Source organism: Cavia porcellus, unplaced genomic scaffold (assembly GCF_034190915.1).
Source record: "Cavia porcellus strain 051 isolate PalLab524CR breed Dunkin Hartley unplaced genomic scaffold, mCavPor4.1 scaffold_32, whole genome shotgun sequence".
Taxonomy (NCBI): domain Eukaryota; kingdom Metazoa; phylum Chordata; class Mammalia; order Rodentia; family Caviidae; genus Cavia; species Cavia porcellus.
This window is the reverse complement of record NW_026947515.1, coordinates 19,184,242-19,203,214: the sequence shown is the minus strand read 5'-3', so window position 1 is coordinate 19,203,214 and position 18,973 is coordinate 19,184,242. Positions and strand designations below refer to the sequence as shown.

General features: G+C 49.6%; 1 protein-coding gene across 10 annotated transcripts in view; it reads left to right on the top strand.

Moving 5' to 3' along the window:
• The window catches only part of Mapt (microtubule associated protein tau), a 97,087-nt gene extending 78,289 nt beyond the window's left edge, over positions 1-18,798 (top strand). For 7 of the 10 annotated variants that reach the window (XM_003465911.5, XM_063242369.1, XM_063242365.1 and 4 more), the window contains 4 exons: positions 6,026-6,118; positions 9,922-10,003; positions 11,317-11,429; positions 14,841-18,798. In XM_003465911.5, coding sequence (XP_003465959.3) covers positions 6,026-6,118; positions 9,922-10,003; positions 11,317-11,429; positions 14,841-15,056 — 504 coding nt within the window. In that variant the 3' untranslated portion in view covers positions 15,057-18,798. The remainder of the gene's footprint in view (positions 1-6,025; positions 6,119-9,921; positions 10,004-11,316; positions 11,430-14,840) is intronic. The other 3 variants (XM_003465916.5, XM_063242368.1, XM_013148349.3) reach the window with 1 other exon arrangement.
• Positions 18,799-18,973: the final 175 nt, after the last annotated feature.

Genomic DNA, 18,973 nt, shown 5'->3' with positions numbered 1-18,973 from the left:
CATCTAGTGCCCAAGCGTCTCCTCTGGCCCCACTGCAGCCTTGGGGTGGGCCTCCCTGGATATCAGCATGTTCCCCAGGCTGAGACCCAGTATCACAAGAGGCTCACCTGCTGACCTCTAGGTTCAGCCTCAGCTGCTGGGGCCTTACCTGCATCCTGAGGCTGATGACTCTGTTCTCATTTGTAAATTCCGTAGGTCTGGCTCCTTAGTCACCCCTGGTCCCCCCAGGCCAGCTGTGAGCCTTCCATTGTCTCCTGAGTTTACCCAGGCCAGGGTGGCGTGTGGGAGATGGGGCCAGGAGCTCAGACAGGAAGCTGAAGGACAGCTTTGAAAGGATGGTTTTTAAATTATTTAAAATTATCCATGGTAGATAGGAATGGGATGAGATTGGTGACTTCGTGGACTGGTAAAGGTGCAAATCTGTGCAGTCCTTTTGACCCTCATGAAAGACTATTTCTTATTTTCACAATTTAATCCTGACGGGTCAGTGATCTGCTGAAAGAGATCAGCAGGAAAGGAAGTATGTGAGAGACACATACTTCCTGCCTCAGGATAAGACTAGAGGCTCGGCCAGGCCATCATGAGAGCTCTGGGGCCTCTGCAGAATACCCTACACAGGAATTCAAAACGCTGTCAATTCTAAATGTTGGAAACAAAGAAAAATCAGTGAGCACAGAAATGTATATTAAGCTTTATTTATAATCACAAAGCAAAAAAGTTGAGTGTCTTACACTGGTATGATCATTGATACTGTAGAATATTACATATGCTGGGCATAATGGTGCATATCTGTAATCTCAGTACTCTGGGAGACTGAGGCAGGAGGACTGGGGAACTTTACAACTTAATGGGACCCTGTCTCAAGATTAAAAACTTAAAAATGGCCAGGGATATAACTCAGTGCAAAGGCCCTGAGTTCAATCCCCAATACCAAAGAAAAAGCAAAAACACCTATGAATGTAGGACCTCAGAAATTGCACTTTAACCCTAATGTAATGACTGAAACTGAATTGTCTTTTCATATCTCCAAATTACCACAAATACTTGGAAATTACAAACTTTGTCTACTGCCCATTCAGTGTTCTGCCATGGAGGTGGCCTGATTGGCTCCGGGCAGTCAGGGCTGAAGTCACTTCCTCTGAAGATGTCCAGGCCTATTGAAGGACAGAACCTGGGAACCCAAGAGGAAACTTGCAAGGCTTGTACTGCAATCCCTTAGATGGCCATCAGATGGCGATGGAACACTACAAAGGGCCACCTCCGTTTTTTAACCCAACCCTCCTACCGCTCTGTGGCTACTGCATCCTTCTTTGAAACTGAGTTTGTTTGTTTTTCTCTGTTTACATCTTCCTCTCCTTCTCCCACTTCGGCTCTCTGTCCCTCTACTATTCTCTCATTCCCATTCTCTCTTTCTCTATTCCTTTCTTCATTTCTTCCAATACTGGAAATTGAATGTAGAGCCTTTGCACTGAGCTACAGCCTCAACTCGTTTTTTAAAATAAATTTCTTTACTTATTGAGACGGCATCACTAAGTTGCTAAGTTGTCCAGGCTGTGTTTGAACTTGCAACCCTCCTGCCTCAGCTTCCTGAGTAGCTGTGACTACAAGCATGTACCACCACATACATCACTACATGTGCCGAACTGTTTCTCTTTTCACCCTCAGTGTCCCCTGGACTTCTTCATCACTGGTAACTATGGAAGACTTAATTAAGTGTTTTTAAATGCCTTACATTTGTTAACAAAATCCCAGTTGTCACATTTAAAACTATACGTATAGAACGTGCATGTGGAATAAAACGAACCTGAACCTTGATTTGTCATTCCTTCTGCCTCAGGCGTTGGGACTGCGGGCCTTGGGCTTGTCAGGCCCTGTGGTATCAAAGAGCAGAGCCAAACAGACCCTCCCTGGGGCAGCTCTGTACCCCTGGGACCCTCTGCACCCAAGCCTGTATCCTGCGTGTCCGTGCTTCTAAAAGCTCTTGACTGAGTAGAATCATCTTAAGCTTGAGGTGGTCCCTGTTTAAAGAACAGTGTCCATAATTCTAACAGCAACTCCCCTGTAACGTGATCTCTTCTTTGACCAATTGACTTGATGGGAAATAGACAGTTTCCCCTATCGGTTCCCAGGATGATCACCTTGGCCTTGAAGACTAGGCTTGCTATGGACGTGCAGTGCCCATCGCTGGGTAGCTTCACATCAGAGCGCTGCCCTGGCCTGTTAGCTCTGGTGAGGCCCAGCCCAGCCCAGCAAGCGCCAGGCAGTGCTGGAAACAGGCCAGGGCTGGTCTAAGGGCTCCTGGGGGAGGTGGGGCAGGAGCAGCCTGAGAAATCTGAGCTCAGACAGAACAGATCAAAGCCCAGGGAGAAGCGGGAACATCTTTGCGTTCTCTGGGAAAAGCTCTAAACCACCCAGCACCCCCACTCACGCCAGGCAGCCCTTCCAGGGTCAAACCAGGACCACAGCACTTCTCTCCTGACCCCCCCAGGTCAAAACTTGGCGCTTCCAAAATGTTGTTCTTTCCCCTGATGAGTATTTGCAGTGTCGTCCTGTCCCAGAGCTGAAGCTCAATATTGTATTATTCCAGTTGAGAAATTAAATTGCAGGATTCCATTTTATAATGCCAGACGTTACCCTTTTTTCTCCCTTTCTATAAATCTACAGTTGTGTAAAGGGTGTTGACGTAGTGGGGTGGCTAACAGTAATTCAGATCTGCTTTGTAAATATACTTGTGTTTATTGTCAAATCCTGCAAAAACTTGTTTCCTTTTTGTGAGGTTAGAACAAGAAAAAGCTGCATGTGGGGAAAAAGAAGTGTGCCTACGTATGTTGCTGGCCTTGAGTTAGTGTTTAATATCCTTTAATTCACTCTTTTATGGATTAGTACAGAAAACAAGGTTATCTTCCTCAAAAAACTGGTTAAGTTTTCTTTGTCAAATAAGGAGAGTTACACAACCCATTATGTTTCCATTTTTGCTCTCACTTCTAGGAAGCTCAACGCTAAATGTAATAATCAGTCACAATTATCAGTCTTGATTATCTCCCCTTGTTTTGAACATTAGCCTTTAAATGTTCTTGTTTCATCATTGAATGTATTTTCTAATTCTAAATTGCCCTCATTCTTTTTTGAAAGCAAGCACGTCTGTTTCTGAGATTTACCCCCTGAAAAGTTATGAATAAAAAATTATTCCCGAAGGAGGAATTCATGTAGGAGTACTTAAAATCTGAAGGTGAAGCCTGGCACAGTGGGGCACGTCTGTAACCCTAAAACTCTGGAGGCTGGAGCAGGAAGACCACAAGTCTGAGGTCAGCCTGGGCAACTTAGTGATATTCTAAAAACAGAAAGGAACAAGAGTGTAGCTCATGGGTGGAGAGCTCGCCTAGCATACTGGAGGGTCTGCGCCCCAGTTCTGGGCAAAACACCCTGTGCAGAGGGTGACAGAGCGTCCTTAAAGAGCAGTGGGAGAGGGGCCGGGGGTTTAGCTCAGCTGCAGAAGCACCTGCCCGGGAAGTGCGAGGTTGCAAATTCGATGATGGGAGCCGGGCAGGAGAGAACTTCGGGGCCCAAAAGGAGCGTGATTTTTATGCATTTAGTGTGTGAGGCAGTAACCCAAGGACAGCTCCAGCAAAACTTTGTCATTTGGATGACTTGTGGCTAAGAGAGGCACAACAGGAGAGGAAAGGAGCCATTCAGTGCAAAAGACTTGCAGAATAAGCCAATAGTGTATCTGTTTATTTTGGTCAAAGATGTAAGCAAGACAATTTTTATGATGTATCATAATTATGATTTTAAGTTATTCCAAGGGGACAGTGATAATAACAGTGTCATGACAGTGCCATTTGTTGCATAGTTACTATGCTGACTTTTTTTTTTTTTTTTCCGATACTGGGGATCGAACTCACAACCTCATGCTTGCCAGGCAGGCACTTATGCCACTGAGCTAAATCCCCAGCCCATGCATAGTTACTATGTCCAGGCCTTATTTTCAGTGTTTTCCAGGTATTAACTCATTTCATCTCTCAAAGACTACAGGAGGCCAGTATTGTTCCCATTTTACAGATGGCTGAGGCAAAAAGAGCTTAACTTGCTTACCCAAGGTCAGTGGCCAGGATTGTTGCCCAAGCTTTTTGGCTGCCAGCCCATACCCTTGACCTGGAAGAGCTTGTCTCTCTGCCTGGAAATAATCAAATGGGTAAGAGCCAAAACAATTATTTGAGTAACCAGTTCTGGCAGCAGTACGGTGAAGCTGGCTTTCTCAGTAGTGCTCACAGGGAAAACCAGACTGCACCTTTTAGAAAGCCATTTGGAGAGCCATGTTGAGAGGTTTGTTTTTTGTTTGTTTGCTTTGTCCCCGGGATCGAACTCACAACAACCTTGCACTTGCCAGGCAGGCGCTGTGCTGCTGAGCTATATCCCTGGCACCATATTGAGAATTTTTAGAATATTTATAACTATGACCCAGAAATTCTATTTCTAGGACTCTGCTGTGAAAATAATTCATAATATGGAGGGGAATTCTTTGCAGAAATATGTTCATGGGAGGCTGGTCATTTACAGTAGAATCAATACAGATGTTTGACAGCACAAGAACAGTGTTTACAAAACAGAATACAACACAGTATTGAAAATAAGGGCCAGGATTTAGCTCAGCAGCACAGCATGTGCTTGGCAAGTACGAGGTCATAAGTCATAAGGTCATACCCCAGTACCAGTAATAATAACAATAGTAATAATCCCTAGCCGGGCTCTGTGGCTGAGCTCTAATTTACTATCCTCCTGCCTCAGCCTTCCAGAATGCTGGGATTGCAGATGTATGCTATCACACCTGGCACCTGTTTTATTTATACTTAAAGGAACATAAAAGAAAATGAAGAGGTGGGTTAGATATCTGATTCTAAGGTTTTAAGATTCAGACTAACACAGTTTAGACACAAAGGCACAGCCATGGTACCTGGCCGCCAGCCTGTCTCCACAGATCTTGGTCTCCCAACCCCAGCATTCACAAAGGCACCAAGTGAGGTTAGTGTTATTTTCAAATTTTCAGAAACCAGATCATCCCTGCTTGTTCTTAATTAGAAACTCCAGTTGGCAACAGTTCATGTTATAATTAATAAAAAGCAGGAGACACTGTTTCCATACAGAGTCCCCGAGGGGAAGGACACCCAGCGAGGCAGGCAGAATCCCTGGTCCAGCGGACATGGAGTGCTCAGAGATCTTTCACTCTCCATCTGTGTGTGAGATGCGGTTTAGCTTTCAGACAAATTAGGGAAAAGTCACCTCTACATCTCCTCAGTACCAGAGAAAGAGAAAGCAGCCAGAGGACCAGGCAGCCAAACCCACTTCCAGAGCTGCTGAGAACAGAGCACACAGGCTTGGGGTCCTGGGGCGCCCTGGGTGGGTTGGTAGCAGAGGGTAGGTGGGGGAAGGAGCACGCTTTCCCGTCCGCATAGACAGGAGCCCTCCTGCGAGGCCACACTGTCCTCTCACTGAGGTGCAGCGTGAATGACCCAGGAGCCCGGGGATTCTCCGATCTAGCTGCGTGGCCGTCGTGGGGGACTTGTGTCATACACGTTAGACAAGTGCTGTACCACTGAGCCACCACTCCAGCCCCGGCTTTTCTTCTGAAGACAATCTCCATGCAATTCCAGTGCCGGGGAATGACTTGCTCATGTACTGATGTCATTGGGCTCATTTTCGTGCCCTCGCAGCCCGTTGAGCCCTCGTCTCTTACAGGCCTCTGAAGTGCTTTTGGAGGGACCCCTGCCACACACAAAAACCTTCTGTAAAGCAAGTACCAACCTCCTGAGGTCTGTGTTGTAATCTCGTGGTTGTACAACTTGAAGCTCTTCCTGGGCAGCCTGATCTTCCCCTCCTCCCTCTCCCCACCTCCCCTGGGGAGACAGTGCTCCCCCATCGCTCCCCATACCCCTGTGCGCACAGCACCTCTCCTCCCGGCCGAGGGCAGAAAGCAAGTGTGGTGGGTCCACGGGTGGTGTGTCACTCATCTTTTTTCTGGCTATCAAAGGTGCAGATAATTAATAAGAAGCTGGATCTTAGCAACGTCCAGTCCAAGTGTGGCTCAAAGGATAATATCAAACACGTCCCGGGCGGCGGCAGTGTGAGTACCTTCACACTTTCATGCACCGTTCTGTGGTCTCAGTCTTGAGAAGTGACGTGAGTGTACATATTTGCAAGGCATTGCATAGAATAAATCATTTCGGGCTCAGGCTCTCCTAGTGTACCCCAGAATCCTGTAGCTCAGGATCCCCACACTTGTGTTCACTGTCCCTGGGCCCCCTTCCTCGTGTTCCAGTGAGGGCTCAGCCTGTGAGGCTGGGTGGGCAGCACAGAGATGCTGTCGATCTCGCTGGCCCTTCCCGGAAGCCGGGTCCTCACAGCGTGATGCCTGCCACTGACCCCACTCACTGCCCTGGATCTGCCCCAGGAGCCCCACAGCCCATTTGAGTTTGGGCTGGAGGTGGTGGCATTTTGAGACTGGGCTCTGTCACCTCCTCCTCTGTCTACTGGACAGGTTCACTTTAGGTGGCCCTTCTGTGGGCAAGTGGCCCATTTGTTCTCACCAGTGGACACAGGGTCTTACTGTCCACCTTAAGAGCAAGAGAATTCAGTCTCTGCTCCACTCAGTCTCCTGCATCTTCGAGGGAGGAGCCAGTTCCTAAGCCTCTCTGCTTAGGTTTATACCCAGCCCGTTCTCAGGAAGAGACTGCAGATACCAAACAACTAAGAGCGTTGTAGCTGTCCCTGCCCGTGGTGCCACCTGCAGCCATCCTAAATTTGTTTTCCTCCAAATATCCCTGTGAACACCCTGGGTGCTGTGCGTGTGACTCCGTGAGATGTGGGGCTGGATCCTCACTTCCCACATCCATGGGCTCAGAAACTGAGTCACCCTTGCTGCCACTCTGTGTCCTCTGGGTGTTGTGCAAGCTTGTCTCACTCTAGCTCTCTGGGTCAGCTGTGAGTGAACCCAACAACTGGGAGCTGGGTGATTTGAGACCCTTAGCTAGGCCTGGTGGCACATACCTGCAGTCTCAGCACTCTGAGAGGCGGAGGCTGGAGGATTGCAAGTTCAAGTCCAGCATGAGAAATTTAGTGACTTGGTGAGACCCTGTCTCATAAAAAAGTTCCAGGGAGGGGGCTGAGACTCACCATGGAAGGGCTGGCTTCTGAGAGCAAGGACCTGGCTGCTGGCAGGCAGTACCCATGTGACTGCTGGAGCCCCCCGGGTGGGGTCTCCCTCCAGAACATGAACCTTGCCGCATCTGGCCTAGAAGGTTTATTCTTGCAATGTGCTATCTCTAGCTCTGAGTACCTGACCTCCTCCTGCTCCAGGGCCTCTGAGTAGTGCGTGCGTGCCCTTCGGCTACTGCATGGGCTTCACTAAGGCTTCTTCTCCAGTGTCTAAGTGTCTCTGCTGTCCCTACTCCTTGCACTCCTGTCCCTCCCACTTACTTGCCCTCTGCCAAGAGGAGAAGAGAGGTTGTAGACAACACCCACACTGCCCATTGCTTGCACCTGGGCCGCTGTGTGGCTGCTGTTTGAGGGATTCTATCTTGGAGTCTGGCTTTCTGGTTCCTGCTGATGCCTGCTCAGGCCAGAGGAGAAAGGTCATGTGCTCAATGGTTTGATTCATGTTCAGCTGGCTGGCAGGGTCATGGGTCACAGAAGTGGATGATCCTGCAGGGCAGGACAGGAAGGAGCAAATGGACAGTGTGGCCTACTCCTTCTGGTGACAGGTACTCGACTGTCCCAAAGAAGTTATAGTACGCAGGATACGTGGGGCCTCCTTCAATATCTCCTGCACTGTGTCAGCCTGTGGGCTAGGCTGTGACAACCTTGCATAGAGCCATGAGATAGCCCAGGCTGACCCTGGGCACTGTCCTGGAGAAACTTGATGGTGGTTGTGAGTCCTCGTACCCTGTCAGCCTCTGGCATCTTGGGGCACTAGATCTTGCTTCTTCCTTACCAGGCCCCTGCCTGGTTTGGAAGGGCTTCTCTGGGAAGCCCCGCACCTTCTCCACTTTGGATACCAGTCCTCCTGGCTGGGCTCTGGGATCCTCTCCAAGGCTCTGTCCTCCCTCCACCCACTCTGGTCTTCCTGACCACCTGCCTACCCATCATGCCTTTCTCCTCTGGCCCTCCCAGCATCCATCTCCTGCCCCTGCCTCTTCCTGGCTCCCTCTCACTATTGACCTCGCTCAGGCCACAGGGAAGGGAGTGTGGCTCTGATCATGGCAGCACTGCTTCAGCTTCCGCCATCTACCTTCTTCTGTCCCCCCAGCGCAGAGCTCATGGTGTCCCCAGACCTATCTACAGATGGTCCATATCCTCTAAGTGTGGCTTTTTCCAGTAAACTCGGCATGGTGGTGCACGCCTGCTTTGCCAGCACTCGGGGCTGAGGCAAGAGGATCACAGTGAGTTTGAGGCCAGCCTGGGCTCTGTAGTGAGTTCGAGGCCAGCCTGAACTACATAGTGAGACTGTCTCAGAAAACAAAACAAAAAATTTTGGCTTCTTCCAAATGTCCTGGAAGACCCCTGGTGTCCCAGTGAGATGTGGGATTTAGATCCTCACTCCCCACCTGCCTCCTTCATGTGCACAGGGGATGCTATCACCTTCCTGGCTGGCCAGTGTCTACTGGGCAGCGTGTGCAAACTCGTCCTCAGGCTTCTCTCTGGCCCCTCCTTATTCTGCAGCTCTCCGGTCTGCTGTGAGTGACCCTAACGCCTAGGGACCTGGAGGTTTGAAATTGTAAAGTCCACCCTCCCCACCAACTTCGGAGCAGGCTGTGCTCCTTCACCCTCCCAACACATTTCCCTGTGATTCGTTTACCTCCCCATCAGTGGACAGCAAATGCCAATATGGCTTTGAATTAAAATAATGTGTGGTTGTTCTATTTCGACCTACATACAAACTCCTTTTTATGTGCTGGCTTTGAGCTGATTCTCACACTTCAAGGCCACCTCTCCCCAGAGCCTCCTGTGTCCACACAGGGTCAGTCGGGAGACCCCTGGGACCCAGTAACTGGCCATCCAGGCCCCTCACAGCCATAGCTCTGTATCCCATGGGGGTTCCCCCTCAGAGGAGCTGCAGTCAGTGGGTGGCTCAGGGCCTGTCATTCCCTGCAGGCAGGAGGACATTGGACCCCTGGGCTGGCTCTGGGTCCAATGCCTGCAGTCTTCCTGTGTGTCTGAGTCTGCTGACATTTGCTAAGACACTAACTCTGCGGTTTCTGCTGTGTACCTTTGGTGTCACTTTGCTCCTTTGGTAGAGGCTGAAATGTCCAGGACCCTGTATGTCCAGGTGCCAGCTGGCTCTTACCCTGGGCAGCTCAGCTAGTATGAGTCCTGCTGGCTGACCATTTTGCCCTGGTGGGGGAGCTGAGGTCTGTGGATGCTTTCTGGAATGGAGCCCACTCATAGGTCCTCAAGGCCTCTCCCCCAGGCCCAGTCCATATCACACTGTAGTCTTTCCCAGGAGCTTTTGTAAAGGCTGAACATACTGATCATGTTGGTCACTTTTTCCTTTGTGTCTTCTCTGAATGTGATCAGTCAATTTCATGTCAGTAAAAGGAGTAACTTTTTTTACATTGAAATACTTGCTAAATAAATGATCTGGCCCATGACGCTGACCAGGTGTTCCTGTTTTTCCCTGAGGGTCTTTTGCTCTGAAGATACTCCAACCCCAGTGTTATTTTGCGAAGACCCAGCTCCCTTGGAGCAGGTTGGCCAAATTTCAACAACACATTTTTCTGCCCTGACTAGATATGTCTCTTGCTGTAGAAGGGAACCACTGACCAAGTGGTTCAGGCTTATACAGCTGCTTTTCATTGCGTTATGCCCATCATAAAATAATGCCATTTTATTCTGTCTCTCTGTGTCTCTCTCATCTTCTTTCACCTCCAGGTGCAAATAGTCTACAAACCAGTGGATCTGAGCAAGGTGACTTCCAAGTGTGGCTCGCTAGGCAACATCCATCATAAACCAGGTAGCCCTTGCAAAAGGCGAGGGTTGGGAGAGGAAGATCTGGTGGTAGGGGCTGGGACTGGGGGCAGGGTGGGTGAAGCAGCTGGGAGGGATCTGTAGGCTGGAAGTGCTAAATATGGAACTTGTTGGGGCCTGGGATGCATGGCTGCCCCAGTTTGCTCTGAGCAGGACTGTGCTGGCTAAGATGAGGTATGGAGGGAGGAGAAATACTGGTCTTGGCTCAACCATGGCTCTGCGATGGGCTGTATACAAGTGTCCAGGGCTGGCAATGGGCCTGGTCTGGCCCCCAAAGGGCTCCCAAGTCAACGCAGGGGATTCTTCACCCTCTAGCTGCAACATGAGACCCTGGGTCATTGCTGTGCTCTGGCTGTGGATTTTTTAAAATAGAAAATGGGGTTATTAGAGCTCAGCCATGCCACTCTGCACTCTGCACTGTAGAGGAGCCATGCTGTTCACCTTTCTGCAGTGGTGACATCCACGTCCGTGCTGTCCAGTGTAGCTAACTACATATAGCTATGGAGCATCTGAAATGTTGCTAGTGCAGCTGAGAAACTAATTTTATTTACCATTTTAGTAACTACATAGCATAAAAGGCCAGGGAAGGGAAGAGTGGGGGGGGGCAGGATCTTTAGGGTTGGGTTTTTTTTAGTTTTTTGTTTTTGTTTTTGTTTTTTGTCTTCTTGGGGTGGATTTCACATTTCACTGTGCTGTTCTGGCTGGCCTTGAACTCATTTTGTATCCCAGGCTGGCCTCGAACTCACAGTGATCTTCCTGCCTCAGCGGTCCAATCCTGGGATGACAAGTGGTCATCACCATGCCTGGCCGAGGAGCTTTAGTTTGATGTTCAATTTGATTCCAGGGTCTTGTGGGTTGTAGCTTACAGGATGTTAACATAAAAAGACTTTCCATGTTGAAAACCAGCCAGTTTAGAATTTAATACAATTTCTCCTGGAATGAGCTACTGTTTACTTTTGTAACAACTAAGGAGGAAGAGTTTGCAGAGTAAATATTTGATGCATACCTTGATTAAAAGGAGAGGCTGTTTTAAAGCCCTTTGCAAGGACTTGTATCTAAACCCATTCTAATGAAAAGAGAGCCTCATCAGTTCCTGAAGAGCGGTCCCTGCTTGCGATCACTTGTTCAGCCTGTGTTGGAGTCATGTCAAGTACTCCCCTCCAGAGTGGTGGGGGCTGACCTCATTTTGTTGTGCCCCCAGCAAGTCCTGGCATTTGGCTCTATTGGCTGCAGACCTTGTTTAATGTAGGCTAAGTGCGCTAAACCATAGAAGAGGCGTTTCTGTGTTTTGTATTCTAGGAGGTGGCCAGGTAGAAGTGAAATCTGAGAAGCTGGACTTCAAGGATAGAGTCCAGTCGAAGATTGGGTCCCTGGATAATATCACCCACGTCCCTGGAGGAGGGAATAAGAAGGTAAAAAGGGCGGGGCAGGGAGGAGGCACATTTGGATATGGGTGTTGATTGACTGAACAAGGCTGGTCCAATTTTCCATGAAGGATCTTGTATGGACTGGCTTGAGGTGGGCTCTTGACAACAGCTGGGACATTGGCCCAGGCGTAAGCTGCCTGTTACAGTCACTTAGGAACTTTAACAGATGAGGCTGGAGATGTGGACTGATTGGTTTCAGGCGCCTGGAGTTTTTAAAGCTGCCATGTGATCAAAAGTAAGAATCACTGCCCTAGGCCTGGGGGCTCACAGGCACACCTGAGACCATAGAACCATCCCCAGCGCAGGCCCTGGTACATCAGGTCCTAGGAACAACCTCATTTTCTAATTTGGTTACTAGGTAGTTAGCACAGGGCAATGGTGCTGAAATCATTGCCTGTCCATCCTGGAAGTGTCCACATGGAGGCTGCTGGACCATAAAGTTCCCAGCAGCTCCAGGCTGTGGATATCTGTGCTGTGGTGACGAGGGGCACCTAAGTGAGCTTCCCGTGGCTCAGCACAGTGTGACCATGTTTGCACTTTTTCTCTTCTGCGCATCTGCAGCAACAGTGTCTTCCACGGCTTCCCACCCACACCTCCAGGGAGCTCTGGAGGTGGCTCCCCTTCCAGCCCCTGGTGACTCCTGTAGCTGGCTGGAGAGTGGCAGAGGGAGAAGGAGTGTCCCAGAACAGGAACAGAATCAAACTCAACCTACTGTGAGGAGAGCACAGCTGGCTGGAGGGTGCCGCTGGGCTCTTATCACCGCACTGTGCTGGGTGGCAGCCTGGAGTCCCTTGCCTAGGCCAGTGCCACATCATACTCTTGCCCTCCGCTGCGTGCCCTGCCACCTCCCCCCTGGTTCTGAGTGTGGAGGCACACCCCATCTGTGTTGCTGGAATGGCTCACAGTATAGTTTTGTGGGGAAGCATTTGCTGGTATAATCACCCCAGACAGGGCCCTGCAGGGCTGAGGGGAGGCGAGGAATCCCAGCCCTCAGACAGCCCATCCACGCTTCCCGGCTCCGAGGACGCTCACTCTGCTCTCTCTGGAGGACCAGGTGAAAAGAAGTTTCTGTGGCACTTCTGCTGACCCAAATGCTAGAATGTTTCCCGGTACCTGGATCACTGTCAGAAGCAGGAAGAGACAGGGAGGGCAGGCCAAGGCCGGGGAACACAGAGCAGAGCCCAGTTCTTCAGTCAGAGTCCAGGACTTCATGTGCGTCTCACACCTACCCTGGCTTAAAGTGGGGCCTCCTGGCCCTGGATTCTTTAGTGATCCTCTTGCCTAGCACCAGCCTAGAGTCTGATCCAGTCTTCTGGGGCAGGCCTGGGCTGTTGAGACTCCCTGGGAAAAGGAAGGTTTCTGTAGTTCTCTGAAAGATTCTATGCCCTGGAAAAGGTTTCAGACTTGACTGCTTGGAGGTATCATTTAGGCAAGATCTGCAGATCTGCAACCTCTGTTTCTTCTTCAGCAAAATGGGATGAAAATACCTGCATTCCAGTGGGCTTGAGACTCCAATGAGGCAGTGTGGTCTGGCACATTGCAGTCCTCTAAGAACTTGAGTTAGGGACACCGTGGAGTCAAACTTCTTAGCTCCTCTGTTGCTTACTTATTTCTATGTTGGCCCAGAAAGGGCAGACAGACCCTGCCCCTGCTCAGACGACACCATCCTAGGGATGGCTAACATCCTCCTGGGATTCACTTCCCTAGTGTGATGAGCAAAACTGCCAATAATCAGTGAAGTGCATGACCAGCTCCTGGATTCCTTTCAGTTTGGGAATGTTTGAAATTCCTAAGTATATATTGCTTCTTTCATAAGAAACAAAGCCCTTAGAAAACATTAACATAGGGGCTGGGGATTTAGCTCAGCAGCATAAGTACCTGCCTTGCAAGCAGGCGGTTGTGAATTCGATCCCTGGTACTGATTAAAAAAAAAAAAAAAGAAAAAAGAAAACATTAACATAAAGCCATAAAGCTAGGTATAGTGATGCAGGCCTGTAATCACGTCTAATTAACCAGGAGGCTCAGACAGGGGAATTGCAAGTTCCAGGCTGGCCTGTGCCGCACAGGAGACCCCATCTCAAAAATAAAATAAAATTTAAAAAATAATGTCAGTGTTCTTACCAAAAGTTTTCTCAAATAGTCTTTCAAATACAGTACTATAGAAGGGGTCTCTTTCCCCACAGGGATCCTAGACAAGCATGGTTGTAGACACCTATATAACCTCAGTACTCTGGGATGCTGAGGCTGGAGGATGCAAGTTTGAGCCCAGTCTGGGCAATTTAGTAAGATCCTGTCTCAGAGTAGAAATAAAAATAAATAAAGGCCAGGGTGTAGTTCATTGTAAAAGCTCTGGATTCAGTCCCAGTACTGCAGAACACACAAAAGCAACCCAAGGTGAGAAAGATGCATGCCGTCTTAATGGAAATCTTGTTTTTCTGTACAAGCACATTTAAGTCCTGCAATAGGGTCTCTGCACATAGAGTCCACAGACCACTGCAGTTGTATTGAGGGTGTACTTGGGTATGCATTTACTCTGGCTTTACCAGATGCTCAGAGTTGGGGATCAAAAATGATGTTAAGGATTACAGTGCCTGCTACTGTGGGTTAATTTTACACATAATGCTTTCCACTTCCAGGTTTCCCAGTGTGCTTTGGGACTCCTGCTTATGTTTAGACCCCTTACTGATCATTAGCAAAGAGGAATGTGTATGGTTCATGGCTGGCTTTGGTGGCTCTAGGAACAGTTCTTGATCTGTAGCTTCTCCTTTAAGACTTTCATTTGCAAGTGGGAAGTAATCAATGCACAGTGTTTGGGTGTAGGCCATTGGTATAGCACTTACTAGCATGTTGTGGGATCTTGGCTCTGAGCCCAAGTACCTCAAAAAAAAAAAAGCCTTTTGACCTAGCTATTCTGCTTCTAAGATACACTTGTGTGTGAAATGATATATATACAAGGTTACTCAGTTATTTGTACACAGCATTGTTTGTAACAGAAAAACACTGAAACACTTTAAATAGCCATCTGCAGGGGAGTAGATAATTTTCAGTACATCTGCTGTGATGATATGTACTGAGCAGCCATCAGCAAACATGAGGAAGCTCTCTTTACTGAGAACAGAAGACATTAACTTTGAAAACCAAAGAGCCAAGCATGTGTATATTATTACTATATTTATTAAACACATGCGTTTGTGAATGTGTGGGATAGCTCTGGAAGGTGGCTGTCTCTGGGGAGAGAGGTGAGGGGAGGTTCGTGCACAAGTGCTGTCAATTGGAGAACAGTCTAAAATCCAGCTTTCTCCCACCAAGGGCCCATGGGTGGGGGCATTTGGCAAGGCTTGTCCTGCTTTTCCTGGTATGCAGCTTGCCCTCTTCCTCCCCGTCTCTTCCCTGTAGATCGAAACACACAAACTGACTTTCCGCGAGAATGCCAAAGCCAAGACGGACCATGGGGCAGAAATTGTGTACAAGTCACCGGTGGTGTCTGGGGACACATCTCCACGGCACCTCAGCAATGTCTCTTCCACTGGCAGCATCAACATGGTGGACTCGATGCAGCTCGCCACACTAGCTGACGAGGTGTCTGCTTCCCTGGCCAAGCAGGGTTTGTGATCTGGCCCCCGGGTTGGTCAATAATCACAGAGAGAAGAGAGTGAGAGAGTGTGGAAAAAAAAAAGAATACTGATCTGGCCCTTCGCCCTCTGCCCTCCCCCCGCTGCTCCTCACAGATGGGTAAATAGAGTCATCACCTAACCTGCTTTTGTTACTGAGCTTTAGCCCAGGACTTCAAAATCAGTGATGGGAATAAGAGCAAATTTCATCTTTTCAAATTGATCAGTGGGCTAACATCCAACATTTCCTGGGCATTTCCTTTGGATTCTTCCCCCACCCCACCCGCCTTGAGTAGAAGAGAGCGGAGAGGCCTGGGAAGCTGTTTTGGGGGAGTTTCAAGGAACTGGGGTACTCACTGCCTCTGGCCACCTCCTGGGGGTGTCACAGGGACAGCAGTAGCAACAAAGGACTTAAAACTTGGTACGTGTGTGGAGCCACAGGCAGATGACATTCCTGTGGGTGTGTAGGGACAGGGCACAAGGCCGGCCAGGGTGGGCAAGGGGGGACGGGCTGCGTGAGACGGAAGAAGGAATAGAAGGGGGAAGGGTGCTGCCGCCTGCTGAGTGTCGGGGAGGAGCAGCCGAACAGGCAGGTGGCCTCAGTGACCCGCCACAATCTCCCATCCTGTGACTCCTTTTCCTAGTGGGCAGTGTGCTCCCTTCTGGAGGGTGTCTTGTTGTGCAAGGGACAGTGGACAGGAGAGAAAAGGTCAGTTGGAGATGGCACCGTTATGGATTACTTCTTCAAAGACTGCCCTTTAGCATCCCAGAGCTCCAACCCTTTTCTCCCTCCCATGCCAAGCTGGTTCTCCCCTCAGCCTTAAAACCCTGCTATACTGAATTCTGAACATTGGAACTGCAGCCACGATTATGGTTACTTCAAAGACCTGAGACTTCAGGGCTAACCAGTTCTCTTTGTAAAGACTTGACTTCTTGGAAAATATGGGGCTGTTCCCAGCCTAGGCTCCAGCATCTAGGGAGTGTACTGGGTCGGGTGTGCCTGGGAGTTCCCATTGTTTCCATGGCCACTGCAGCCCCCTGTGCCTGTCCCTTTATGCATGTGTCTGCTGTGACAGGTCAGTCACTGTCCTACCCCTCATTATATCACACTGGCTAAGTGCCCCACCTCCTTCACTCCCAGTCATGGACACGGGTTAGATGTGGGGGCACCTACTCTGCAGTAGGGGTCCAGGGTACAAGAGCTGAGGTACAGTCTCTAGCTTTAAATTCCACTCATCCAACCAATGTGCCTGTCACAGAAAATCGAGTGACCTTGTTTGGTTCTCTCCCCTCCCTGGCATCACACACGAGTCAAGGTGGGGCTATTCCAGGTTGACTTTAGACTTTTTGGCTTCGTTTTGGAGACAGGCTTTTCCCTCCCAGGCCTGGTCCCTGGCCTTCCTGTGTTGAGCTCGCAGCTGAAGGAAGGGTGTCCTGGTTGTTACTGATGGCATCAGGATGGGCAGACAAAATTCCCAGGATGAGAGTCAGGTTCTCTCTGTCCCCCACTCCCACCCCAGCTTGTGACTGCCAGCCCCGAGTCCCATGCTGTTCAATTCCACACGCATGGAATCAGCCTTCTATACCCCAAAATGAAGACCGTGCCCCTTGGGAAATGGTTCTTACCGCAGTCCCACCTGGAAGCAGTGCTGTCTGATCTGTGGGAGCAGCTGAACATATACATAGATGTTGCCCTTCCCTCCCCATCTGCACCCTGTTGCATTGTGGTTGGACTTGTCTTTTTATGTTTGGATTCACAAGTGTGACTATGATAGTGGCAAGAAAAAAAAAGAGGATGCATGTATCTTGCAATGCTTGTAGAGGTTTCTAGTGCATCCTCATGGGGTGCTGGGTGTCTCTCACCCCCATCTAGGAACTTGGCTGCAGGCTAGTGTGATTCCACTCTCCTGTGCCGCCCAACTTTTGAGTTTCTTCAGCATCTGGGACCTAAGAGACCAGACTCTGGCTGAGGACTCCTTACTCTGAAGGCCTGAAGCCCAGGACAAGGACAGAGGCTGTGGGGCTGCCCTCTCCCCAGGGCTTGCTGCGTCAGAGCAGTCTGGCTGGCCTGGTTTGCAGCATAAAGATGGGTCTTCCCTGGCCACAGCCTGAAGTCCCACAGCAGTCTTTGAAGAAGGTCTTAAGGAAGGAACTATTGTACTACAAGAAGGAAGCCAGGGCCAGCGGGGGAGGAGCTGCAGGCCAAGAAGCCTCGGGAGTCCAGCAGGGAGCCTGTCTATGCTGTGTCTGGCCTCAGCAGCAGAGACGGATAGGCTGCCTGACCTGGACAGACGCCAGGACACTGGGCGCCTGAGGGCCAGGTCCAGTCAGAAGACACCATTGGTTTCCACAGCCTCATCAGCGCATTGATCTTGCACAAACGCTGCTGTGGGGAAAGGGAAGCAGCCTTTTCAGAAACTAGCAGCCTCAGGCCTGCTTATGCCACCTCTGGCTGGCTTAGGTACAATTAAAAGGAAACCTGGGGACTGGCTGGGCAGAACAAAAAGTATCTAGGTCCAAAACTTCCACTGTGAGGCTCCCTCCTGCCGGAGTCCACACTGTCCGGAGTTAGGAGGGAGGAAGAGTGAGTTTAGACAAACGGCCCCTCGTGACTGGCGGATACAGTCCGGTTCTTCACATGCCTCCTTTCCTCCTCCGAAGCTCAGGCACCCTGCTCTTTTACACGGAGTAGGTGGGCTATAGGGGACAGGCCGAAGATTATGGTTTTGGGGTGATTAGGTCAATGTGGATAGGCTGACTGCAAAGCGATGCTGGCTTGTGATTTTCATGAGGACAGTCCCCCCAGAGCTAAGCACTCTTCCCTGTTTCCCCACCTTCAGAGGCCAAGGTCCTGGGGTGGGCTAGGCAGGATATACTAGATGCCTGGTTCCTTCCCGCTGTGGATTCACTGTATCAGTACTCCCCTTTAAACTGACTTCTGTGGTAAGACTGTACCCTGTTTGAGACTGCTTGTTCTGCTGTGGGGGGAGGGAGGAACACGTACGGTATTTCACATGGGCAAAGAGGAGTCTTGGAGCGCTGCGGTCAAGCAGCCTTGTAACCCTTTTCATTTCATCCACACTTGCTAGACAGAGGTGCCACGGGGCCCAGCTCCACGGCCAGGCTTTCCCATTGGAAAAGGAAGCCAGCTTATCCCCACCCCTTGCCAACAGGTACAAGCTGTCAGGCTTATGTGGGAATCTGCTATCTTGTTGTTTTGGCCTGCTGACCTTTTGTGGAGTCCTCACCCCAGGATCACACCTCCCTGAGACCCTGGCATTCTTCTCTGTAAGCCATTTGGCACTTGAGTGTCACCTCTCCCACTGGCTCCCTACACAGTCCACACTTCCAGCAGCTGCTGAGACCTCTTCATTCACTTTGTCTTTATTCCCCAAATAAGCCAAGAGATGGGGACAAGGGCAGAGGTGGTAATCAGTTACAGGTCTGTGGTTTTATGAGCCTATTATCTCTCTGGCTTTGTAAAGGGTTACCCTGGGCACCAACCCAGTGTCACCTCCTGACAGACTTAGCCTGTGAATTTGCTATTCTGGGCAGGTCAATTTCCAGCACTTGCAAGTCCCATGATTTCTTTGGTAATTCTGAGGGTGGGGGGAGGGACATGAAATCATCTTAGCTTAGCTTCCTGTTTGTGAATGTCCATATAGTGTATTGTGTGTTTTAACAAATAATTTGCATTGACTGTTGCTGTAAAAGTGAATTTGGAAATAAAGTTATTACTCTGATTAAGTCTCTGTGTTCATGGATTCCAAGGACAAGAAAATGAGTAAGATACGATTTCCAAGTTTTTCCTACATTTAGAGTAGTTTAGGACAGGAAATGGCAGTGTTGTTAAAAGCTGGACAAGGTTAACAGCTCCGAGGTGGCAGAGGAGCAAGAGTTCGGGCTTGTTCAGTCTCC